The sequence below is a fragment of the Nomascus leucogenys genome, chromosome 5 (genome assembly GCF_006542625.1).
Source record: "Nomascus leucogenys isolate Asia chromosome 5, Asia_NLE_v1, whole genome shotgun sequence".
NCBI lineage: Eukaryota > Metazoa > Chordata > Mammalia > Primates > Hylobatidae > Nomascus > Nomascus leucogenys.
Window position 1 is genome coordinate 20911444 of NC_044385.1, and position 26695 is coordinate 20938138.

Sequence of the window (26695 nt, forward strand, 5' to 3'; positions counted from 1 at the left end):
GGCCAGGTGTGGTGGCTCATGCCTGTAATCCCAGCACTTTGGGAGGCCAAGGCATGAGGATTGCTGAGGCCAGGAGTTCAAGACCAGCCCAGGCAACATAAGCAAGACCCCATTTCTTTTCTTTCTTTTTTTTTTCTTTTTTTGAGATAGAGTCTCACTCTATCACCCAGGCTGGAGTGCAATGGTGTGATCTCGGCTCACTGCAACCTCTGCCTCCCAGGTTCAAGCAATTCTTCTGCTTCAGCCTCCTGAGTAGCTGAGATTACAGGCATCTGCCACCATGCCCGGCTAATTTTGTATTTTTAGTAGAGATGGGGTTTCACCATGTTGGTCAGGCTCGTCTCGAACCCTGAACTCGTGATCCGCCCGCCTCGGCCTCTGAAAGTGCTGGGATTACAGGCGTGAGCCACCAAGCCTGACCAAGACCCCATTTCTATAAAAACATTGCTGGGCATGGTAATGTGTGCCTGTAGTCCTAGTTACTCAGGAGGCTAAGGTGGGAGGATTACTTGAGCCCAGGAGTTTGAGGCTGCAGGGAGCTATGATTGCTGTTGCATTGGGCAACTGAGCAAGACCCTAACTCAAAAAAAGAAAAAAAAGTACAACATTGGAGAACTATTCTGTTTTAACAATATGAAGATTAGGCTCTCAGACTGGTCATGTTTAAATTAAGAACATTAGTGGAATTAGCCAGGCTCTGTACATTTCAGTACCATAGTTCTCTCAGCATACTATTAAAACTTTAAAAATGACCCTTTTGATTGGTAGTGATAGCTGCTAAATTTTGCACAGAATTTTAAGTATAATTCATATTTCATGACCATTTGGGAGATGATTTGTGAATCCTGACCCAAATTGCTGTCTAAGGAAATCTGTCTTAATTAACCCCATTATCAACACTACAGTGATAGAAGATATAAACATCTATCACTGACAGAGAAATTGATTGATAATATAGTTTGGTGTGCAGTCAAGTTTCTTTAAATTTAAAAAAAATGCCTTTTAAAGGGAGGTTTGCATTTATTTCATGGGAAGAAAAAATATCTGCATTCAAGTCTGAGTTCTTCATTGTAAATATCTCAGTTCATCAGTTGGCTCTGCTTGCTTATGAATGAATGTGACATTCTTATTACCATTACCAATAATATCAAAATATTATTATATATTCATAATAATATACTTTGTGGGGTTCAAACAGGCCTCATTAATCACTTATGTTTTTGGAATAGGGTTAGCTGTGCTGAGTAAATATTTAAAAAGTGCAAAAACTAGATTACAGCTTATCTTGATACAGTACTTTTAAAATTTTTCAGGTCGAGCACATTAAATATTAAAACTGTTATACTTTTCTATCATGTTTAAAAGCTATACTATTTTTTTTTCAACCTTTTCCTGGGAGTGAGATCTCAGATTTCTCTCCATTCTTTTCCCATTAGGAACATTTGCTTAAAGTCCTGAGTCTGGTTTTCCTTTAACCTCAGAAGTAAACATAACATAACTACAGAGTCCAAAGCCTGTTGTTTTTCCTTATGGAAGATGGGATGTCAGGCACAAAATACCTTAAAGAATTTTTTAAATTGTGATAAACAATTGAAATGTGAACATATTTATGACTTATATTTGATAAGTCAAGTGCTGTGTAGTATTTTAATTAAGCTTTTTAAATTGAGTTGGTAGTTTTTTCAATACATAATATGTAGTTAGCATTATGTAGGGATAGCAGGATACAAATTTCAAATATGTAAGTTGCAAAGCAAAACATCAGCAAATAAATTATTTCAGTAGTTACAAGGTTTTAATAGATATTCTTTTAAAATTTAAATTTCTTACACTTTTATTTTACACAGAAAAGAATGTTTTTATCTCATACATTCAAACAATGTAGCTAGAAGTAGTATAGAAAATGTTTGTAGACATTCCATTCTAGCCCACATATTACAGTGTTTAACAGAATGTTACTCTGCTTGGTATCCTTCTGCCAGCAGGTGAAAAATCAGTTTGCTAATGTTCCAGAGTTCTTTCAGACCTTCATATCCAATAAGACTATGCACCTTGATGCCAAAATGTCAGATTTCAAACATTATAAGAATTTTTTTTATCAGAGATCCCTCCTCACTCTACATTTTCTTCCCTCTTCCTTCCATCACTTTAAGAAAAAAAAAAAGAGATAAAAGAAAAAGAAAAAATCTGTATCTTATTTTTTGTTCAGAATAAGGTCTATATTGATCAGCAAAACAAGTGAAGATAGCATTTTCCACAGAATCATTAGACCGCTTGATTTTTAGTGTTTGTTGTCACCTGATTTTGTTAACACATGATAATCATTCTTTTTGGCATTAACACAAGTGACTTTTTGCCCTCTCATTGCAATTCAGTTTTTAATGTGCCTTTCATTGCTTTAATGTTTTCTTATCACGTAAGTGCTTTTGTATTTCCAGGACAAGAAGTTGGTGTAAATTTTTGAAACCTGTTTCTTCACCTGTACACGTAGTATGCATCAAAGATTTTATCTGTCTGAATTCCTGTTCTTCACAACCAGATTTTATTTTCACATGACTTTTTTCTATTTCACTACCAAAGGACATATAACCTGGGGCTTTTTTATAGGCATCCATTTAATCATCTAACAAATATTTATTGAGCACTTACTTTGTGCCCAGAGCCATCTTTATCTCAGAGTAGACACTAGTAAATACAATAATATGCATGTCTGAAAATAATAATAATATGCATGCCTGTACTTGTGTATGTATCTATTGAAAAGCTTGTGATATTTTAATGTATTCTCAGATGTTAATATGTTCTTTCCATTGAAATGGAATTATTACAAACTGTCTCATAAAATAAAGATGAATTAAATTTATCTAATGTTAACATATATGAGTTTTTAAATACCAAAGCCACATGTTGTCATCTATTCAAAGAGCATGTGTCCCAGACATTTTTATATTTTAATTTATTCAAATCAGTATCACTTTCCTGTGAAATACTTATAAACTTAGAAAGTTTATTGTATGTCTTTAGAAATTTAATTCTGTTGCTTTTGTGCCAGATGTTCTTGAAACAGAGTTGTTTGCTTTTTGAATATGGAAGGAGCAGTGAGACTAAGGGAGTCATATTCCTGTATCAGATGCAAACCTTTATTTGTATCTAAGTGAGCCAAGACAATATAAGCATTAATATAAGATGGTGTGTGGCTTATAAATAGATGCTATATTCATTTTCTTGAATTTTTAAAATAATTTACTGTTTTAATACATGGTTGCTATTTGTAATAAAGAACAAATTTTTCTCTAATTTGGATGCAAGAATAATACTTTACCTCTAGAAGATTTATTTTTAGCACATTACATTTCTCCTAGCTTTTTATCCATTACTAAAATTGTTAATAAAAGTATATTTTCGAGCTTAGTGACATCCTGGAGCTTTAAGATGTAATTTTGCTTCTTAAAGTCAAAGTTTCATGTACGTCAGTAAAACCTCAGAAGGTACTGATTTTATTCATATATCTAGAATAAAAACGAGACCTTACAGAGGAGACTTTCTTTTAAGCCTAGGTAATTTATGCGATCTTTTTACAAAGCAGGTTCATCTCAGCTCATGGGAACGTGAATGCTATGCTGGATTCAGTTAGCGCTCTCTCCAGCACGCCATTCACCCTCTGCCTCTGATGAAGGGATCATGTTCTTCAAGAACTGAATCTTGAAAATTCCCTTTAGAGAAGGTGACTGGCTACTGAGTGATAGTTCCTGCATATTCAGAAGTAGTTCTTTTATCTCTAAAATTAGTCCTTGGATTCAAAAGCTTTTTTCTATATCTTTGATATTACATTATTTCATTTAAAAAAATATACCTGAACATTGAAGGGAAGATTTTTACCTTGTTAAGAAAACAAACATGTTCTTTTTGGGTGTCTAAATGGAGATAAGCTTGGGCTGCTTAAAGGTAAACCAATAATTAGTATATTCCATGGTTAACTGTTGTAAGGAAATAAAATCAGTAAAAACAAACACATTATCAGGGAATGGTTTTACATGGTTTTAGATTTCTAAAGAAACAGTTTCATAACACATCTGTTTAGAAGCTGTTGTAGGTTCACTTGTTCCATTTTCTTGTTTCTTGCTTTTTCTATGCTTAATGTTTTTGATAGATTTTTGCCATATTTTGATTGTGTTATTACATAAGAAAATACTGAACTAAACTCTGAAAGTCTTGTATTTCTGAAAGTCCAATTTCTCCTTATTTTAATTAAAGAATAATTTTATAAAAAAGAATGATCTTTTGCAAATCAGCTATTTAAGTAACTGGCAAGAGTATTACAAAATTTAACTTTCTAAGACCTAAAAGTATTTCATTAAGGATTCAGCTCTGATATAAGATACTATTCCATTTGTTCTATGTGCATGTTGTGTGAAATGTGAATCCATTTTCATCACCTTATTGCCTTTTTTCATCTTTCTTTTGTTTTTGATAGCCAGGTTTCCCTTATCCATCCCCTCATCATCACTCCGGTCTGATCTCCTCTCCGATCAACTTTGAACACATCTATCACATGACTGTTAATTCTGCTGAAAAATTTCTCTCTCCTGATTCCATAAACCCTGAATATTCCCCGTCTCTACGCTCTGTCCCTGGTACACCAAGCTTTATGACTCTGAGGGTATGAACAGCTGAGTCAGGTGTTAACTTTCACTAACCATGTATGGATTTCCTTTTGCCTGGCTTAATAAGTAACACCGCTGAGATGGTGCCATCTTGTGAACCTTTTCCTTTGGCCTGTTTATCTTCTGCCAAACTTCTCCTCTTCCTCTTCCTCTATTTATCTTCCTCTTCTTTCCCATTTCTATTTTGTTTCTTCTTTTGAGGAAGAAGATGGAGGAATAGGGAAGATTTCAGTTTTCATTTTTGAAACACGGTATTAAAGATTTATCTATGTTTAACAAAAGATTTTCCCATCGTAAGAAATAGCTCTCTATTCTGTTAAAACAAACAGGAAAGGGCTCCCAGAATTTCTGAATTTTTTAGCTCCTTACCCTATAACCAGTTCAATTCAGTGAAATGTTTTATATTTAGTGAGGTTGAAGTCTGTGGTAGAACCCATCCACAGACCTATCTACAATAAACCCCTTTTTGAAAAGCTTAAAAATCTCCAAAGTGAAAAGTTAAAAAATTAATATTAATGAGTAACAAAAATTCCAAAAATAAGTTAGATTTTACTAATCTTTGAGTTACTGAAATGCATGTAATTCCAACCTGGATCCAAGGTAACAAAACTAAAGCAAAGAAAGAGGAAAATGTAAAAAGCATACTGTATTCTGAAGGATTGTGGCAGCTGCTGTTGGTCTCTTCCATTCAGCTTGTATCTTTGCTACCAGTGGCTTTGCAGTAGGGTGGAGAGCTGGTGGCCATTAAAGCTGAATATTCATATGTCCATCAAGTGGTGTATGCTTACAATAACTTCAAGGGAACATTTTCTGAAGTTAGTTTTGCAGATAATAAAATGTTTGAATTGTATCATGCGAACCACTTCCCATAATGTCCCCTAACTTACAACCATAGTAGATCAATTTTTGTATTTATATATGTAGAAATTTTCCAATTAGAAAATTAGCTATAGGATGGGAAGTTTATTTTTTGTTGTTTGTATTATAAAATTATTCTAAATTATAATGTTGTAAATGTTATTGACATTTAAATTATTATATCACTTAAATATCTTATCTGACAAAATTAAATTAACCACGGTAAAATAAGCCTGAGTTTGCTTAGACTGCAGGGAGTGGATTCCAGAGGAATTTTGTATATGTTAATCAGGAACTTTTCACTGGGCATGATAGCTCATATATGTAATCCCAGCACTTTGGGAGGCTGAGGCAGGAGGATCACTTGAGCCTAGGAGTTTGAGACAAGCCTGGGCAACCATAGCGAGACCCCATTTCTACAAAAAATAAAAATAAAAAAATTAACTGGATGTGGTGGCACATGCCTGTGGTCCCAGCTACTTGGGAGGCTGAGGGGAGAAGATCACTTGCGCCTGGGAGGTGGAAGTTGCAGAGAGCCGTGATTGCACCACTGCAGTGCAGCTTAGGCGATAAAGACTCTGTCTCAAAATAATAATAATAACTTTTCATATAAAAGACCATAGAAATGTTGCTTTAGTTAGTCATCTGTAACTAGAAATACTGTACCATCAAATGAAAGTCTTACCCTAATCTTATACATACTTGTACCTTGAAAGGACCAGAGGCTTAGGTTTCTTGTCACTTTATAATGAAGTTTATTTAACTCTAGCTGACTGAATGATAAACTTTTTTTTAACAAAACTTTTTTTTGTCATTCCTTTATTACTTCAGCCTAAGTAATAAAGTTACTAAGTTGGTACTAAGTTTCAGATATATTTTGTAGCCTTTATTTTTGCCATTTATTCTAGGATAGGTTTGTTTTATAGGAAAGGACAACATTGATATATCTTAAGGTTTACAGAAAAACAATAAAAAAAGTATAGCCTGAAGTGGATATTCCCATCTCCTTTGAGCTTTTCTTTGCTGCATTGTTCACATGTTGCTTGCGTCTTAGAGGGTTGCTCTTGTATATATATCTGTTGAATTGCTAGCATTGACTATTTCCATTTTAATTTTTTTATTTTCTTAGAGGAAAAAAAAGCATTTACTTTAAATAACGCACCAAGAATTACATGGACTTTGCAAATTTAGTAGATGAACCAAATTCATGTAGATGGCATGAAGATGGCAGCAGTTAAATTTGGGGCCAACTAGTTGCCAACTTTCAGTATGTGCAATTCTTCAAAATGTGTGCTTTGGAGCTTTTCAAGTGGTGTTAATGCATGTTTTCCTGAGTGCTGGCTTTGGCCCTTTTTTTAGTTGTTTTGCCATAACCTTTTCTCAGGCATTTCAGGTGCATGTAGGAAAGCTCAGTGCTGCAAACTTTCTCTGAGCTCTAACCTCTCCTTGGAGTGAGTTTCACAATTGCATGGCAACTGGGAACTCAGTTTCCAGTTCTAGACTTTTATTATAACTAAAAAACATTTTTTAGCCACATTAGTACATTTCTTTATTGCTTGTTTCTTTTAACCTCAAAAGCCTTAAGTATTTGTGCTGATTTCATTGTATTCTGTGTTAAATTATTTAATCTATACCATATTATAGCAAAGAAGATAGTCATCTTTTAAGTGTTTGCATAAAATACTACTTTGTATCTTTAAAACACACACAGGCCTGTAACTTCAAATCATTATTAACTAAACACTGTTTTACAGAAAGGATCGTATTTTGAAATTACATTGCCAACTGAATTAATCTCAATACTCAAATTAGAAAATTGGGATGAATAATCTATTCATTTTCCATTTATTTATTCAGCAAATATCTTTCAGCACCTAACTATTTTAGGTGCTGGAGAGTTTAGTGTTGTTGTAATAGCAGTCAGTATAAGAAATTATAAGATGACTAAAGAACTGAGGCTAGGGAACCATATGCTTACTTATAATCAGGACAATCTGAACTGTCAGCCCAAAAGCTGAGGACCATGAGGTGGTGAGTGTGGAGGAGGGTGTGCCTATCAACAGTGTTCCCCTGGGTTTCTATGTTTAAAGGGCAAGTATGAGGACATTTAGTAAAATATGTAAAATGTAGTTTAAGCATTTAGGCCTTTTCTCTTGCTGAAACTTGTAAAACCATTTAGGTAAGATAGATTTCTGTTAACATTAAATAGCATAAGTCATGAATAAACATAAGTTATACCACAAAGTTTATCAATGTATGGCAGGTATGTGGATAAATTTCTCTAATGTATTCTCTATGTTAAGCTACTAGAAGAAAGAGTAATATTTCCTAAGCTCAAAATGATGAGAAAAGGTTGTGTTTTTGAAACAGTAAAATTAGGCAGACAGTTGTAACATTTTTTAAAAATACACTAGTTAGCCTGGTGTTCTATTGCATTTGAAAACAGCATGATACAGTATCATCAACTCTTAAATTATGTTGGAAGAAAAGATAGGCAGGAAACACATCAAATTGTTATTAGTATCTGGTGAATTCACAGGTGACTTTTTTGGTCTCATGATTTCATTATATACTCTACAGTTCATGAGTATTACCTTTATAATCAGAAAACAAACAATTTTAATGAACTAGTTAGCACTGAGAGAACACCGGGTTAATAAATATATCTTCCAGTCACATTTTGTTATGTCTTAGTGGCTATTACTATCTGTGTGATTTTCTGATGATGTAGAAAAGATAAAGGATTACCCTATAGTAATGGTAGCCTATAGCATTCTATGAAGAGAACATGTCTTTTCAAAGGAAAGTTGCATGTTCTAGTTTAAGTTGGAATTAAACTATTTGGCTTTACTCAACAAATTGATCCTTTGGAAAAGTCACAAAACTTGAATTTTTTACTGCTTTTAATGTGTGATTTTTTTTCATTGCATTTCCATTATAGAGTTAAGGTATTGTTTAACACATGTAAAATTTGTGATACCCCACCACCAAGCAGAATTGCTGGGGGGTTGTTGTTGTTGTTGTTGTTGAGACGGAGTCTTGCTCTGTCGCCCAGGCTGGAGTGCAGTGGCGTGATCTTGGCTCCTCTGGCAACCTCCACCTCCCAGTTTCAAGCAATTCTCCTGCCTCAGCCTCCTGAGTAGCTGGGACTACAGGTGTGTGCCACCATGCCCAGCTAATTTTTTTGTATTTTTAGTAGAGACGGGGGTTTCACCATATTAGCCAGGCTGGTCTCGATCTCCTGACCTCGTGATCTGCCCACCTCAGTCTCCCAAAGTGCTGGGATTATAGGCCTGAGCCACCATGCCTGGCCAGAATTGCTGTTCTGATGTGACTAAAAAGAAGTTTGAAAGTGATATTGCAGATGGCTGTATGAGGTTGTTACTAGAACAGAGGAAAGAAAAGCACATAGTGGGACTGGGCTACATGCTTTCTTTGTGCTAGTGTAATTAGCTTCATCCTCAGACAAGCCCCAGGAGGCAGTTGTTATCCTCACAGTACAGCTGAGGGAACTGGGGCACAGAGTTTAGCGACCCCAAGCCCTGCCGTCAGTCAGCTGTGCAGCACAGATGTGAGTAGTGGGTCAAATGCCTCCATAGCCTGTGCTCACAGCCACAGCGACCGTGCTGCCTTTATGGCACACCCTCACAAACAGCCAATGAAGGAGAGGCTGGCCGACAATAGGCTAGTAAGATTACCATCATTTTTGTAGCTATGAAAGAAAAATCAATAAGGAGTAGATAAATCTTCTAAGTAAATATATATAAATCTGTTTATAAATTATAAGAAATCAAATCCAGACCATTTGCATCAGAAGATGCTTACATGAGGCTGGGATTATGTCAACAAATGGAGAAAAGCCTTATGAGTATTAAAAGAGATGTTAATAACATGGTATATGTAATTTGCCTTCTCCAGGATTTATAAAGAATATTAAAATATTTTTCCCTCCTCTGGACTTTTGTCAGCCCCAACATCTCATCCTCCTGGTCTGAAAAAGATTGGGGCCTTTGGGGAGGCAGCATGCTTTCTGTTCTCAACTGTAATCAGACAGCTCACCCTGCACACCACCTATGTGGCTATCCTTTAGGTGTGTGTGATTTGCAAAACATTCTGTGGCCTATTTTCCTACCTCACACGCTGAAATCATTCAATAATTAAATGGAAATATCAATAAGGAATAGGCAAATCTTCCAAGTAAATGTATATAAACGTGTTTATAAACTCTTTGAAATCAAACCCAGACCATTGACGTCAGAAATTAGTTTTCAAACTAATATTCCCAAATTAACTAACTTCACCTAGGTTGTGAGTATTGCAGCATCTTATTTCTAATCCCAGTACTACTATTGGTGTGAGCAGTAAAGATGCCTGGTGACTGGGGTGTGAACTTATAAATGGCACATTTGGTATCACATCAATAAAACATTTTCTTGAGAAGATTATAATTTTAGTAGAATTTTCTCCAAATGGACTTATCAGCTGTTAAGCAAATAAAAATGTCATACATAGTAAAAGCTTTCAGTTATCGGCAAATGTCCATGTAATTCTATACTTCACTGTCACATCTAACCATATAACTTTTACTTACTGTTTTTACAACCAAAAAAACGCTGTTTACTGATAAGTATTTCAGTAAGTATAAGTACTTATTCCTGATTAGGATGAGATTTACTTCGTATTAGGGTTTTATTACTTTTGTGGGTGGGAAAGACTGTATAATCTGCCGTTCCTTACTCTGTCATTCTGGTCAAGATTATTTTATTTCTTGGTAATTATAGTGAAAAATAGACATCTCTGCAGGAAAATCAGTTTCTTTCTGGCTAAAGGATGTCTCTCTCGCTTTTGTTTATAGAACCCTCGGCCTCAGGAAAGTCGGACAGTATTCAGTGGCTCAGTCAGTATTCCATCTATCACCAAATCCCGCCCTGAGCCAGGCCGCTCCATGAGTGCTAGCAGTGGCTTGTCAGCAAGTAAGTGCCGGGGCTACAGGAAGGTGCCTCTGAGACAGGGTGACCCCCAGCTCCCTCCCCTCCTGTCCCGTGGATAACATGTCCTTCACTTATGTGTGCCCGTTGCATTCTCCAGTGGCTGCAGTGTCTCAGACCCTGCTGAGTAATGCCTAATAGGCACAAATGCAGTTGTTAAGAAAATAGTCCCAGAGTCTTTCTAGAGTGTACAGGCCATCTGGGAGACAGACAAATATGATTACAAATTGTGATGATAAATGCTCTGAAGGAAGTAAACAGCAGACATTAATAGAGAATAACAAGGGGTAGCTGTTAGGGATGAATCCCTACTTGGCAGAATAATTAGGAAAATCACTCCCTAGAGGTGGAGTCATGTTTGAGTAATGTTTGGTTAACTGAAAGAAGGCTAGTATGGCTACGTGGTAGTGGTGAGGAAGTAACAAAAATTAGAACAGAGTAGCAGGTAAGGATCAGACCAGCAGGGACTTGAAGACCAAGGTAAGATATTTTTTACTTTATTCAAAAGGAAAAGGAAGACTTTTAAGTAGGGAAGAATTTTCTTTCAATTTACATTCTTAAAACAATCCTGCGGGCTGCCAAGTGGAGAATGGACCAGAGGCAGGAAGAGTGGAAGCCAGCATCCAGATAGGAGACTCGTAAAGTGGTCCCAATGGAAACCAGTGAGGGCTTGGGATGCAGCAGGGGCAGAAGGAGAGAAGATGGTAGATTCTCCAGATATATTTTCAGAGTTAAAAGCAGTAAGACTTGATGATGAATTAGTCGTGGAAAAGTAAGGGAGAGAGTTAAAGATGACTCCCAGACTTCCTGCTAGGGCCTTAGTATGATACCATTTACTCCCATTTACCACCGTTTGAGAAGGGGCTGAGGCAGGACATTCCAGGCATGTCCAAAGGTCCCAAGGTAGCAAAAAAACAAAAAAAATGCATATGTTCGATTCACTGAAAGAAGGCCAGGAATGGATTTAAGAATATACCCTTTACTACAATAAAGATAACATTCATGCAGTACACGTTTGAGGTTCCATTAGATACCTCTTCTGCTGAGGTGCTGGGGGTAAAAATACATATATGACCTAGTACCTGCTTTCAGGTGTCTCACAGTCTTTATTAGTGTCTCTCTCTCTCCTTTTTTTTTTTTTTTTTTTTTAACTGAGAACTGCAGCATCTCTTTTTTACACTTTAGAACCTTGAGCTAAGGGACCATAGAGAGAAAAAACTGTGCCCCATGGTGCACTTAGGTTCAGCTACCGTCGCGGAGCAACTTTTTGGTGGGGGAGGAAAGGTGTGTAAAAAGATATTGTCTGCCTGAATAAAATTATACAAAGATGCTAAAGGCTACTTACCTCAAAATGAGAGAAATGTACAGATGGGACATCTGGCTGATTTAAAAAAATAAATTTTACTCCCATCAAATTCACTGCAATCTTAGATATTTCCTGGATTATAAGCAGTGAGATTATAGATTGTCAAGTGATCATTGTAGCTTCTCACTTGGGGAAGACTGTTTTTGGCTGAAGGTTGCTTTTCTGTAACTTTCTCAAGTGTGTGCTTTCCCGGGAGCATGGCACTTGCTCGGAGATCAGAGAGAGTGTTGATCGAGTGTGCCAACATAAGTGCAGTCCCCAAGTGTACCAGGTGCAACTTCAGTGAAACCTTTTTTCACCTCCATGCAAATGAACTTTAAGAGAAAGTAATTGCACTAAATCCAATTTCACATTTAAAAGTCATTGAGTCAGAAAACTTACTTGTTCCCTTCTGTTCTCGAAAGTTAGATATTTGAATTCAAGTCTTCTGATGCAGATTGAGTTTCCTCCATTCATTTGCTCTTCATTCAGCAAATACTGATTTTGGCACCCAATTTGTGCCCAGGTATTTTTATTTTAGATTCTGGCAACATAAAGATGAATGATGCTGTATTGGTTATCTCTTGCTGCATAAGAAATTATCCCACAAATTAGGAGCTTTAAAATAGCAAACATTTATTATCTCACAGTGCCTCAGGGTCAGGAATCTGGGAACATCATAGACTGGATGGCTCTGGTTCAGGGTTTCTCATGAGATTGCAGTTGAGCTGTCTGCTGGGCCACAGTCACCTCAAGACTCAGCTATGACTAGAAAATCTGTTTCCTGGCTCACCCATGTTGTTGTGGACACGTCTGAGTTCCCCACCGACTGTTGGTTGGAGGCTTCCTGTTTTTGCCAATGTGGGCCTCTCCATACCCAGTGCCTGAGTGTCCTTATGGCCTGGCTGCAGGCTTCCTCCAGGGCAAGTGATCAGAGAGACAGAAGCAGCAGTCTTCCACCTAACCTCAGGAGTGCCGTATCATCACTTCTGCAGTATGCTGTTGATCACACACACCAGCCCTGGTGTGGGAAGGGACTACATTTGAGTGAATACTAGAAGGGATGAGCATCTTGGAGGCTGGCTACAGACATAGAGCATGCTTTCAAGGAGTGTTCAATTGACAAGAAGATGTTGAAATGTACAGTTCGCAACTTTCTTGCCATTATCTCCTAATGCCATCTGTACCCAGTATGTAGCCCTGACCACAATGAAAAAATCTTGCCAAGTGGGAAAATGACAACCACTTTTATTAATTATCTTTTTATTAGCGATAGCTAGGTTTGATGATTGATGTAAGCTGTTACTAACTATAAGTTATCTAGAAGTCAGTTACAAAGGTTTTACAACTTTAAGAATTAAGTAATGGTCCATAATTCCTTACCTGAAACCCTTGAGGCCAGAATGTTTTTATGTTTTAGAAAGGGATCTACCATATATTATGTTATATTCCCAGTAAGATCTGTGACAAACAAACACATTAAGTTCCCACAAACACATTAATATTTACACAGCAAAAGTTATGACTGTTTACACTGTAAATATAGGAAAATAAAGCCTAAAGTTGGCCTCCAGGATTTTTTTGGGTTTTGTTATTGTTTTGTTTTGGTTTTGCGTTTGTTTTTTTGTTTTTTGTTTTTGTTTTTTTTGAGACAGAGTCTCACTCTGTTGGCCAAGCTGGAGTGCAGTGGCATGATCTTGGCTCACTGAAACCTCCGCCTCCCAGGTTCAAGCAATTCTCCTGCCTCAGCCTCCCGAGTAGCTGGGACTACAGGTGGGTGCCACCACACCCAGCCAATTTCTGTATTTTTAGTACAGATGGGGTTTCACCATGTTGGCCAAGTTGCTCTTGAACTTCCGACCTCAGGTAATCTGCCTGCCTCGGCCTCCCAAAGTGCTGGGATTACAGGCGTGACCCACCACGCCCAGCCCAGTTCACTAATTAGGTTTTGTCATCACATGAATTTGCATCAAGCTTGTGAAAAAACTTTTGGTTTCCAGGACTTTTGGATTTGTGGAATTGCAAATAAAGATAGGCCCTAAACTGCAAAGATTTAAAGAGCCGAGACAGCCCATCTCCTTAGAAGTGCTGAAGTGAGCTTCCCTTATCACTATTGATGGCATGCAAATAACAGACTGGAGCTGGCCTGGCATTCTTGTCAAGGCCCTTAACGCGTTCATTGAGTTTGGCCTTTTTTATGTCCCTGGTTACCAGCTGCTTGTCCAGTAAAGATACAAGAGGAAAGACCCTCTGGTGTTTAGAGTGCCTCCTGCTGGCTTCAAGACTAGCCCAGCTCATATAAAATGTTTCCAGAAGGACAGCCAGCCAAGAGAGGAACAGGCCAACTATGTTCAGTCTCTACAGCAAGAAGCACAGGATCTTCCACAGCCAGACTCACGATTTCATGATGCAAAGTCAGATTGAAACAACGGTGCTCACCATGCTTCCTTCCCTCCTTCCTAGTTCACCTGAGGAATGAGACCCGCTCCAGTCAGCAGTAGGGGCTCACTGGGAGCCTCCCAGACTCTCCTGGAAGTCATGCAGAGGTTGGACATGGCTCATCCCCAAGAGATTTAGGGCCCAGCCCCCAGAGTCACCACTTAAAACTCTCTGGAAGGGGCTGTACCCTGAGTACAGTACGTGGTCTCAGGCCAGAGGGTCCCCAGGCCGCTTTTGCTGTTCAATCAAAACAGCCCTGCCTTTATTTTTTTTTTTTAAGTTGTAGTGTTTGAGTGTAACCTTTCTTTGAAAAGAAAAATTCCTGAAGTTTAAAAGTGAAAAAAAACATAGTGGAAATCACCAGGGTGGGATTCAGTTCAGTTATCTGCTCTATAAATGATCGCTAGGAAGGAGGGAGGCAGTGAAAAGACCAGAAGCGCACTGTGGGCCCACACACACCTTCTGTCTTGCATGTTACTCTCCATGCATTGAGTGGTGAGTTGTTCCCACAAAGTCCTGTACGGTAGAATTTATTTTTTTACTTAAAGGTGAAGAAAATGGAAACTCAGAAAGGTAAAATAACTTGCTTAAGGTTACACCATTAGTAAGCAGAGCAGTGGAAGTCTCTGGCAGTTTGGCTTTCTATGCAGAATAACAAAATGTTAAAGTAACTTTTTCATTTTTAGAACTGAGCACTAAACTAGGCAAGGAATTGGAAGAAAACTCAAAAAGTATTTTATGGCGTTCAATTAGCTTGTAATCTAAGGAGACACACGTTCTACATCAAAAAAGTGAAGAGTATATTTCCCAAGAAATATGTCAACAAATGAAGACCAGTGCATGTGGAGAAACCCAGTGGTGGGGATGGAGTGTTAGGGGAAACGTGTCTCCTGGGGAGTGAGGTTGTCAGTGATTCTCAGCCCGAGGGGCCTTCTGGAATCATCAGGAGAGCTTATTATTATTATTATTATTATTATTATACTTTAAGTTCTGGGATACATGTGTAGAACATGCAGGTTTGTTACATAGGTATACATGTGCCATGGTGGTTTGCTGCACCCATCAACCCGTCATCTACATTAGGTATTTCTCCTAATGCTATCCCTCCCCTAACCCCCCACCCCCCGACAGGCCCCGGTGTGTGATGTTCCCCTCCCTGTGTCTGGGTGTTCTCATTGTTCAACTCCCACTTGTGAATGAGAACATGCAGTGTTTGGTTTTCTGTTCCTGTGTTGGTTTGCTGAGAATGATTGTTTCCAGCTTCATCCATGTCCCCGTAAAGGACATGAACTCATCCTTTTTTATGGTTGCATAGTATTCCATGGTGTATATGTGCCACATTTTCTTTGTCCAGTCTATCATTGGTGGGTATTTGGGTTGGTTCCAAATCTTTGCTATTGTGAATAGTGCTGCAGTAAACATACATGTGCATGTGTCTTTATAGTAGAATGATTTATAATCCTTTGAGTATATACCCAGTAATAGGATTGCTGGGTCAAATGGTATTTCTGGTTCTAGATCCTTGAGGAATCGCCACACTGTCTTCCACAATGGTTGAACTAACTTACACTCCCACCAACAGTGTAGAAGCGTTCCTAGGCCCAGGCACGGTGGCTCAGGCCTGTAATCGCAGCACTTTGGGAGGCCGAGGTGGGTGGATCACAAGGTCAGGAGATTGAGATCATCCTTGCTAAGATGGTGAAAACCTGTCTCTACTAAAAGTACAAAAATTAGCCAGGTGTGGTGGCAGGCGCCTGTAGTCTCAGCTACTCGGGAGGCTGCAGCAGGAGAATGGCGTGAACCTGGGAGGCAGAGCTTGCAGTGAGCTGAGATCGCGCCACTGCACTCCAGCCTGGGCAACAGAGCAAGGCTCTGTCTCAAAAAAAAAAAAGTGTTCCTATTTCTCCACATCCTCTCCAGCATCTGTTGTTTCCTGGTTTTTTAATGATCACCATTCTAACTAGCGTGAGATGCTATCTTATTGGGGTTTTGATTTGCATTTCTCTAATAACCAGTGATGATGAGCTTTTTTTCATATGTTTCTTGGCCACATAAATGTCTTCTTTTTAGAAGTGTCTGTTCATATTCTTCACCCACTGGGGTTGGGTTTTTTTCTTGTAAATTTGTTTAAGTTCCTTGTAGATTCTGGGTATTAGCCCTTTGTCAGACGGAGAGATGGCAAAACTTTTCTCCCATTCTGTAGGTTGCCTGTTCACTCTGATGATAGTTTCTTTTGCTGTGCAGAAGCTCTTTAGTTTAATTAGATCCCATTTGCCAATTTTGGCTTTTGTTGCCATTGCTTTTGGTGTTTTAGTCATGAAGTCTTTGCCCATGCCTGTGTCCTCAATGGTATTGCCTAGGTTTTCTTCTAGGATTTTTATGGTTTTAGATCTTATGTTTAAATCTTTAATCCATCTTGAGTTAATTTTTGTATAAGGTGTAAGGAAGGGGTCCAATTTCCGTTTTCTGCATATGGCTAGCCAGTTTTCCTGACACCATTTATTAAATAGGGAATCCTTTCCCCATTGCTTGTTTTTGTCAGGTTTGTCAAAGATCACATGGTTGTAGATGTGTGGCATTACTTCTGAGGCCTCTGTTGTGTTCCATTGGTCTATATATCTGTTTTGGTACCAGTACCATGTTGTTTTGGTTACTGTAGCCTTGTAGTATAGTTTGAAGTCAGGTAGTATCATGCCTCCAGCTTTGTTCTTTTCGCTTAGGATTGTCTTGGCTATACAGGCTATTTTTTGGTTCCATATGAAATTTAAAGTAGTTTTTTCTAATTCTGTGAAGAAAGTCATTGGTAGCTTGATGGGGATAGCATTGAATCTGTAGATTACTTTGGGCATTATGGCCATTTTCATGATACTGATTCTTCCTATCCATGAGCATGGAATGTTTTTCCATTTGTTTATGTCCTCTCTTATTTCCTTGAGCAGTGGTTTGTAGTTCTCCTTGAAGAGGTCCTTCACATCCCTTGTAAGTTGGATTCCTAGGTATTTTATTCTGTTTGTAGCAATTGTAATGGGAGTTCACTCATGATTTGGCTCTCTGTTGTCTATTATTCATACGTAGGAATGCTTGTGTTTTTTGCACACTGATTCAAGCGGACCTAATACACACCTACAGAACTCTCCACCCCAGATCCACAGAATATACATTCCTTCTCAGCACCACATCACACTTATTCTAAAATTGACCACATAATTGGAAGTAAAACACTCCTCACCAAATGCAAAGGAATGGAAATTATAAGTGTCTCAGACCACAGTGCAATCAAATTAGAGCTCAGGATTAAGAAGTCACTCAAAACCACACAACTACATGGAAACCAAACAACCTGCTCCTGAATGACTACTGGGTAAACAACGAAATGAAGGCAGAAATAAATAAGTTCTTTAAAACCAATGAGAACAAAGACACAACATACCAGAATCTCTGAGACACAGCTAAAGCAGTGTTTAGAGGGAAATTTATAGCACTAAATGCCCACAGGAGAAAGCAGGAAAGATCTAAATTCGACACCCTAACATCACAATTAAAAGAACTAGAGAAGCAAGAGCAAACACATTCAAAAGCTAGCAGAAGACAAGAAATAACTAAGATCAGAGCAGAACTGAAGGAGATAGAGACATGAAAAACCCTTCAAAAAATCAGTGATTCCAGGAGCTGGTTTTTTGAAAAGATTAACAAAATAGGCCGCTAGCCAGACTAATAAGAAAAGAGAGAAGAATCAAATAGACACAATAAAAAAATGATAAAGGAGAGATCACCACTGATCCCACAGAAATAGAAACTACCATCAGAGAATACTGTAAACACCTCTACAGAAATAAAATAGAAAATCTAGAAGAAATGGATAAATTCCTGGACACATACACCTTCCCACGTCTAAACCAGGAAGAAGTCGAATCCCTGAATATACTAATAACAAGTTCTGAAAGTGAGGCAGTAATTAATAGCCTACCAGCCAAGAAAAGCCAGGACCAGGCAGATTCACAGCCAAATTCTACCAGAGGTACAAAGAGGAGCTGGTACCATTCCTTCTGAAACTATTCCAAACAATAGAAAAAGAGGGAATCCTCCCTAACTCATTTTATGAGTCCAGCATCATCCTGATACCAAAGCCTGACAGAGACACAACAAAAAAAGAAAATTTCAGGCCAATATCCCTGATGAACATTGATGCGAAAATCCTCAATAAAATACTAGCAAACTGATTCCAGCAGCACATCAAAAAGCTTATCCACCACGATCAAGTCGGCTTATCCCTGAGATGCAAGGCTGGTTCCACATACGCAAATCAATAAACGTAATCCATCACATAAACAGAACTAGTGACAAAAACCACGCGATTATCTCAATAGATGCAGAAAAGGCCTTCGATAAAATTCAACACCCTTTATACTAAAAACTCAATAAGCTAGGTATTGATGGAACGTATGTCAAAATAATAGCTATTTATGACAAACCCACAGCCAATATCATACCGAATGGGCAAAAGCTGGAAGCATTCCCTTTGAAAACTGCAACCAGACAAGGATGCCCTCTCTCACCACTCCTATTCAACATAGTATTGGAAGTTCTGGCCAGGGCAATCAGACAAGAGAAAGAAAGGGTATTCAGATAGGAAGAGAGGAAGTCAAATTGTCTCTGTCTACAGGTGACATGATTGTATATTTAGAAAACCCCTTCATCTCAGTCCAAAATCTCCTTAAGCTGACAAGCAACTTCAGCAAAGTCTCAGGTTACAAAATCCATGTGCAAAAATCACAGGAGAGCTTTTAAAGTGAAATCAGAAACTCTGCTGTAATTGTTCTGGGATAGGGCTGGGCACTGGTGTTTGTAAAGCTCCGTCATACGCTAAGCAGTATACCACCAGTGTTGCTGATCTGCAGTCAGTCAGTCACAGTGTCGAGGAAATGCCAGTGAGCCCATGACTGCAGCCTAGGGGTTTCGCAAAGAAGCTGAGGAAGGGAGGTGGAAGGGGGATTACCAAGGACAGAGTCTGCCCAGGCAGGCTCTTGTTCAGTTTATTTATGAACACTTGTGTATTTTGGTGGTCATTAGATAAATGTGCTGCTTTAAACTACCATTTTTTGACATGTTTCACTGAATTCTTAATGTAAAAAACAATTGAGACATGTTAAACCAGCAAACAGTTGAAACAAGCACAACCTGTACCTTAGAGTTGTACTAAAACCTCAGCACAGTCTTTTGGACCAATAATCCTAATACTGCAACTCAGCACGATTAAGGCATGTTTAAGCAAAAACCTTGTAATAGTAGGGAATGCCAAGAGCTTTAAATAGGTACTGACAATAGCCCCGAGATTCCCCAGGGTGTTTTGAGTCTTCCTTTTTCTTCCTGTGAATGCTGCTGGTCCACTGTTACCTACCCCAACTCTGAGAACACAATAGAGTGGCTTTGAAGAAAACCTCTATTTTATATCTCAGGCTCTTTGCCCTGTGAGGTAAAAGTACTTTTATGTTTTCTTTGTGATTTTATGAAAATTTTCTAGAAGATAAGCGATATTTCCTCATTGAGTGGCATGGCCTCTCCCTGGGGATGGTACAACCCAGCTTCCTCATTTAGTGCTTCTGTTTTGAGCCTGCCGTGTGCCATGTCCTGTGCTAGGCCCTGGAGAGGCAAAGACACCTCATCCATTAGGAGAATGGCAGGCACATGTTGATAACATGACTTCCTAAATGCCACGAAAGAGATGTGTGAAAGATGGCTGGGAGCCATCAGTGGCTGCGAAAAACTTGCAAGGCAGTACCGGGCAGGTGGAGACTTAAGGGATTCCAGGAAATTGTTAGCAAGCAGGGCATTTGGGCAGATGGCACAGCCTAGAGAGTGCTGCTCGCCCACCAGGAGTCCCCGTGGCTGGGGTGGACAGGAACAGCGAGTGAGATTGCTGGATTCGGGGTTGAGCTCAGGACAAAGGTACTACAGTTGGACTTACTGTGCTTCAGGAGAGGAGGGGTCTGGGGCCTGCAAAGGATGGCCTGTCAGCTCAGCAGTCTGTGCTTTCTAGAGTATTGTCCCCTCTGCATATGTAAAATTTTGCCTGCATGATGTACTGTAGGGTCATCCGCACAGAATGGCAGCGCATTGAAGAGGGAATTCTCTGGAGGAAGCTACAGTGCCAAGCGGCAGCCCATGCCCTCCCCATCAGAGGGCTCTTTGTCCTCCGGAGGCATGGACCAAGGAAGTGATGCCCCAGCGAGGGACTTTGACGGAGAGGTGAGTAGGCAGGGTTCCGGAGGCGTCATGTATCAGAAAGACTAGGGCATCTTCCCAGGCAATCCCACCACCTTGGGATTGGCCTCAGCTGCAGCAGGGGTCGGGGTCAGGGGCCAGCGTTCACTCTTGGCCAGGGGGCAGCTAGGCCAGTCACTCGGGTTGCAAACTGCAGTTTTCCCAGAGGCATTCAGACTTCTGGCTTTTGTATGAAAATACCATCATCTGTAAAGGCCTACAGAAAGGATGGAGCATGTATGTTCCATGCCTCTTCCTCAGCTCATAGAAGGGGCTTTATATTGACAACGAGGAGGCCCTGTGGGGTTATTTGGTCAGGGTGACTGGAGTGGGCGGTGGTAATCTGAGTCCCTTCTGCCTCCCTTTCTCCCCCTGCTTCTCATTAATGTTTTACTTTGGGCCTTACAGGACTCTGACTCTCCGAGGCATTCCACAGCTTCCAACAGTTCCAACCTAAGCAGCCCCCCAAGCCCAGTTTCACCCCGAAAGACCAAGAGCCTCTCCCTGGAGAGCACTGACCGCGGGAGCTGGGACCCGTGAGCTGCCTCAGCACTGGGACCTCTCGCTCTCCACTCCCTGCCACTTGCCTCCTCTCACTTTCATCTCTTCCCTCCACCTCGGCCTGAAAGCCACCAGGGGCTGGCAGCAGTAGCAGGACAGGGATTCAGGAGTTCTGACGACACGACTCTCAGATCCACGCCCCCAGCCTAACAGCAACAACAAAGACAGACTTTCCGTAGCAGCTTAGATTAATGTTGATTTCATTCCATGCACTTAGAGTTGCTTTCAGTAACATTTTACCCCTACTCCCAAAGGTAGCTTAAATAGACAGATTACACAAATGTAAGTGATAAGAATAAGATTAGACAGATTTTGCTTTCACAGTAGAGTCTCATTATAGTCCTAAAATAGCTCATGGGATTCTCCGCATCCAGAAGGGAGAATCCATCCCTGGAGTGGCTCACTAAGCTCTTAATCAGCAACCACAGTGAGTATCAACCTGATTGTTGCCAGGAAATCCTTATGAATTAACGCATATTTTACTACAGTACAGAGTTTAAATGAATACATAAATGTAGAAGTACTGAATGTATATATTTAAAAGGAGCCTCTTGTATTCAACAAAAGATGGATGCATATATAAGAGAGATGATTTAATTTAAAGAAATATGTTGTTTCTTGTCTGTTTCCCAGCTAAGTAATGTAAAGGGTAGAAAGGCCTCAAGCTCACATTTTTAGAGGGAGAGCGAGAGAAATCAGAGTTCCCTTTATTGCCCTGTCCTCAAACTGGTTATAGGCTCTAGTCACCTGGGGAGCTTTAGAAAACATTTGCAGACCCTGGTTTTGCTGGTTTGGGGTGTGCCCTGGGCACCAAGCTTTAACATTTGAAGCCACTTCAGCAGCAGCAGCAAAAGGCAAACTCATCTCTACCCAAGATGTTTCTTTTCCTAGTGGTGGAATTTGAACACTTCTCACTTTTTATTGTATTTTATCTTCCGCAGATAAATGTAGAAATACACGATTCTGTCACCTCTGATCCCTTCCGTCTGAAAGGGTACAAGGAGTGTTGTAGCTTCTGAAGGTGCAGAAAATGATTTCTAAAAATGCTTTTATTCCTGGGCTAATCCTGTCCCTCCCTAAGTCACAGTGAGGTGTCTGTCCCAGGGCTGGAGACACTTCCCAAGGAGGAGTCTGTTTTGTTGACAGTGGGCGTGAGCTTCTTCAGATAAGCCTGGGGAAGGAAGAAAAAAAGGCTTTCATTACCAAATAATGTAAAACCTCAAAAGCAGGGGCTTGAACAGCCTTAACCAAATATTATTCCCCATAGCCAGTGGAAAATGGATGTGACAACCCCAGTGCGCAGGCCGGAGTGAGCCCAGCACAGCGCTCGGACTGGCTTCCTCTCTCAGGTGCTGGATTGTGGGGTTAGTGGCATTTCCAGCTGGATTCCTCCTGTTGTAGTTGCCATAAGGAAATGAGATGCAGAATCAGACGGATCTATTTCTACAGAATCAAAGCACATGAGTAGAGAAAGAGATAAAAATAAAAGTATCTCATGAAGGAAAGAGATTTTGCCTCTCTTTTACTTTTCACCTAAGTTTCTCTGAGAAATAGAGACAGGATTCTCTCTTTAAAATTCAGTGAAAATGAAGAAAGTTTTCCTGCAGTTGCTAACCTGAGTTGCAGTGTTTAAGGCCATCATTTCACTGCTGCTGTCTGTGACTCCACCTCTGTGTCACTGGCAGCAGCCCGTGCTGGCCTGCGGCATGTGCAGGGAGCTGAGGCTGTTTCCAGATGATGCTGCTGTGTGGAGAAGGTTCTGAGATGCAGTGAGGGAAGAAAGGATCCTGCTGGGGATTCCATTGTAAGCGCCTATAATCGGGAATTTTCATATAACAGCTTTGATATTTAAACATTCTGAGTTTGGTGCCGGCTCAGATTTGATTATATTTTATTTTGGATGGGTGTAATTCACAGCACAGTTCTAATCTCCCAAATCTTTCTGCTTTTAGAATGAAGTATAAAAACACTTTTGTCACCTGAATACCAAGGGTCGGCCCTTTAGTTGGATCATTGTCATATGACTTGGTAGATCCTTGTCCTCAGCACTCCACGTGAGAGAAGGGAGTCAGCCAGCCGGCCCCTGCCTGGTGCTTGTGACCAGCTCGCACCCCTTCTGTCCGCCCTCCTCTCCTCTCCTCCCCACTTTCCCCACCCTCCCCTCCTCTCCTCACTCTCCCCACCCTTCCCTCCTCTCCTCACTCTCCCCACCCTTCCCTCCTCTCCTCACTCTCCCCACCCTCCCCTCCTCTCCTCCTCACTCTCCCCACCCTCCCCTCCTCCTCCTCACTCTCCCCACCCTCCCCTCCTCACTCTCCCCACCCTCCCCATCCTCCTCTTCCCTTTCCCCTTGCCTTCTCCTCTCTCCCTTCTCTTCTCAGGCAAGGAGGAGGCCATCCCAAGCCGAGATTAACAGGACTTGACGAGATTAACAGGACTTGACGTAAGCCATTCATTAGTTTGTAGCTTTGACAAGTAATTGTGAATTTTTGTTGCCTATAGGTGCTTATTTTCCAAAGGATGCTTTTAGGATCAAAATATAACCCTGCCTAAAGTCTAGGCTCCACTGCAATGGGTCATACTCTTCAGCCTCCCAACAGGGCAGATGAGAGAGAGCTACTGAGGCTTGTCTTGGTTGCCAGGCTAACTGGGCGGCTTGTCCATATTCACCCCATGGATTGCACCATGGCACTCTTTTGAGTTTTCCACTGCAATGGCAAGTAATCTCATCAGTCATAATAGAGCAGTCCCGAATGCGTGTAGATTCTAAAAGCAGGGCTTTAGGGGAGAAACACTGCCAGGGGTAATAGTTTTGGGGAGGGTTTTCCCAAAATAATGGTCATCCCACTGGGTTTATCCCACCCTTAAATATGAAGCCTGTTACCTCCAGAAGCTTCTGAGAAGAATGATGTGAAAAGACAGGGAGTGGGTTCCAGGGAAAGAAAACATAATTACCAGAGGAGTCAGTAGCAAAGCTCACAGATAAAGTATTTTATTACTATCTGAAGTTATCTTTTGTTTTCATGCAGGACATTTTAAAAATGTATATGGCAGCAGAAACTTGTTTCTCAATAGAAAAAATACATTCAGAGGCATTTCTGGGATAGTCTATCTGCATTAGTATTTGGTGCTATCTATGTCCAGCCAAGTTATCTACCCTCGAATTCTGACTAATCATGTTTTGTGCTTTGGGTATTTAAAATTACATTCATATATATTATTTCTTTTTGCCAAAAACAAAAGTCTTGCTCCTTGTCAAATGATTGCTAAAGTAGATCTTACATTTTTTGTTATTATGTATGTATTTATACACACCCCCAACACACTTAGTGATTTCTGTTATTTCCTAGGGAGCACAGCTTTAAGGCTATCAGATACAACTAAAAGGAGCCCACCTATTTGGTTTTCCAGCCAATTATTGTACCCACACTTCAGGGGAGAATCTGAAATTCCTGTCATGTTTACAGCAACAATCTATCATTCCTGGCTGGCTCTTAGCCTGTCTTTCCTTCCATAGGTTAGAATTATGTCATTTTGTTACTTAGTGGCCACATCTATTTCTAAGAAAGACTGGTTACATGTATGTGGCATCTCAGGTATCATTAAGGAAAAGCCAGAGCAGGGGTGAGCAGAGGTCAAAACCACAGACGCAGCAGGGCCATTTGCCGCCTTTGGCAGGGATCACAACCACTGCAGTCTCCCAGCAGGTGGGCCTTGCCAAGCCTAAGGCTCCCCATCCAATCTAGACAGAGGGGTGCTCAGAGCAGACTTTGCCGTAGCCCATGTCTGGTGAGCACAACAGGGAATGAATTGGGCACTCCACTTCCCCCTCTCTCTGGCCCAGCCCTGAACTAGATAAGCTGCATTTCATGGAGCCCATTTTAAAACCTCTTTCCTTATGACTTTGTTACTCAAGTCGAGTTCTCTGTGCACTTCTGCTAGATAAGGAGTGCAAGCCCCGCCCCCCCAGCACTGGCAGCACGCTGGGCCCTCCCCACACAGGACACCATGCAGTTCCGGGGGAAGCTGACTCAAATCAACCTTGAAATCTCATGAAAACAAAATGACTTGCCTTTTTATTTGACAGTATAATATCATTCATTTTATAAATTTTTTTAGGGTTTTTCTCGTTGTAATATTGTACAGTTTTGCATGGCCTGGTGTGATCATTTTTTGGTTAGAATATAATGCTGACGTGTATGGAGGGAAAGATACTGCTTTCGCCTATCACTCCTTATTTTATTTTGTTTGGTTTTATGCCCTCAGTGTCTTAGGGAACTTTATAAGAGATCCTCTGCTACCAAACAATGATGTGGATTCTTTTGCACAGAAATATTTAAGGTGGGATAGTAAAAAATGTCACAAAAGAAAGACTCCTCACCGATATTTTATGTTGGTATCACTTAATATTAACCAGACTTTGCTGTATTGCAATAAAACAGAGAACTGTTAGCATTGAGTATTTTGTCTTTTTTCCCCCCACTTGAAAGTCTGAGGAATAGAGAAAGGTGCCACCTCTCCGCGTGTCCCTTCTCTTCTTTCTGTTGCCTTCCTTCCTCATCCCAGGCTGCTTCCTTATGCCGTAAAAGGACATGGGGTTAGTTTGCCCCTGTGGTTTAATCTAGGACTTTCTTACTTTCTTCCTTAGCTCGGGTAAGAATGATGTTCAATTCTCCTGAAGCTTTCAACTCCCCTCTTCTGGCCAGATCTTCGCTGTTGCTGATACTTCAGTCCACAAGACCAAGCTCTGGCTGCATGAGGTTTCCTGAGTGGCCCTGACAGTGTGAATGTGGGAGCAGTTTGATTTTGTGTCACTTAAACAAGACTGACTGTTACTGCTTTTCTGGAGTTAGAATGGTGCATCTAAGAACACACAGGAAAGGTCCAGGGGTGGCGTTAAAGGAACTCCTGAACTGGTGGCAGCTAAATAGTTATTTGGAGAATACTCCTGGTTCCAGTAGCCTGTGGAATTGACATTTGTGGCTGTTACTGTTATGTTGGTTTGCTATGATGTCAACTGTGCAGTGCTTTAGAACAGGGCTTGGCAACCCTTTTCTGTCCAGGACCAGTTAAGAAATCCTTGTGCCTTTGTATATATAGTTTGCTGCAGCTCCCCGGCTCTGGCGTTTCAGTGCAAAAACAGTCTTAGCCTGCTACATACATGAACGAGAGTGGCTGTGCTCCAGTAAAACTTACAAAAATGCAGTGGGCCAGATTTGGCCCTTGGACCATCATAGTTTGCCAGCCCTTGGTTTGGTCCCCTTAGTGTAGACTGTAAGACCAGACTGTCTTGTTCCAAATCCTCGTTCTGCCACTTTTAACCTCTGGGCCTCTTTTTTTCCTCTGTAAAAAGGCCCACTTGGAGTGTCAGGAGTTAGTTAATGCATTCAGAATCTAACTTCTAGCCTATGGCTCAGTGTTTTGTCCTTATGAGTAACTGTCAAAGCCTATAGTAACAAATATTTTTTTGTTGTGCAGTGTCCAGCCCTTCACTAGATGTTAAGGATACGAAGACACAGACTCTGGGAAAATCAAGCCATGATTTGCCATGTTCTCATGCCCCATGTCTCAGTGTGAAT

General features: G+C 40.3%; 1 protein-coding gene across 19 annotated transcripts in view; it reads left to right on the forward strand.

The window, feature by feature from the left end:
- Positions 1-23302, forward strand: part of CDC42BPA (CDC42 binding protein kinase alpha) — a 314383-nt gene extending 291081 nt beyond the window's left edge. For 12 of the 19 annotated variants that reach the window (XM_030812764.1, XM_030812767.1, XM_030812765.1 and 9 more), the window contains 4 exons: positions 4475-4660; positions 10378-10495; positions 20383-20540; positions 20964-22621. In XM_030812764.1, coding sequence (XP_030668624.1) covers positions 4475-4660; positions 10378-10495; positions 20383-20540; positions 20964-21095 — 594 coding nt within the window. In that variant the 3' untranslated portion in view covers positions 21096-22621. Of the gene's footprint in view, positions 1-4474; positions 4661-10377; positions 10496-20382; positions 20541-20963; positions 22622-23068 lie in introns of those variants that run through there. The other 7 variants (XM_030812771.1, XM_030812777.1, XM_030812775.1 and 4 more) reach the window with 2 other exon arrangements.
- The last annotated feature ends 3393 nt before the right edge of the window (positions 23303-26695 follow it).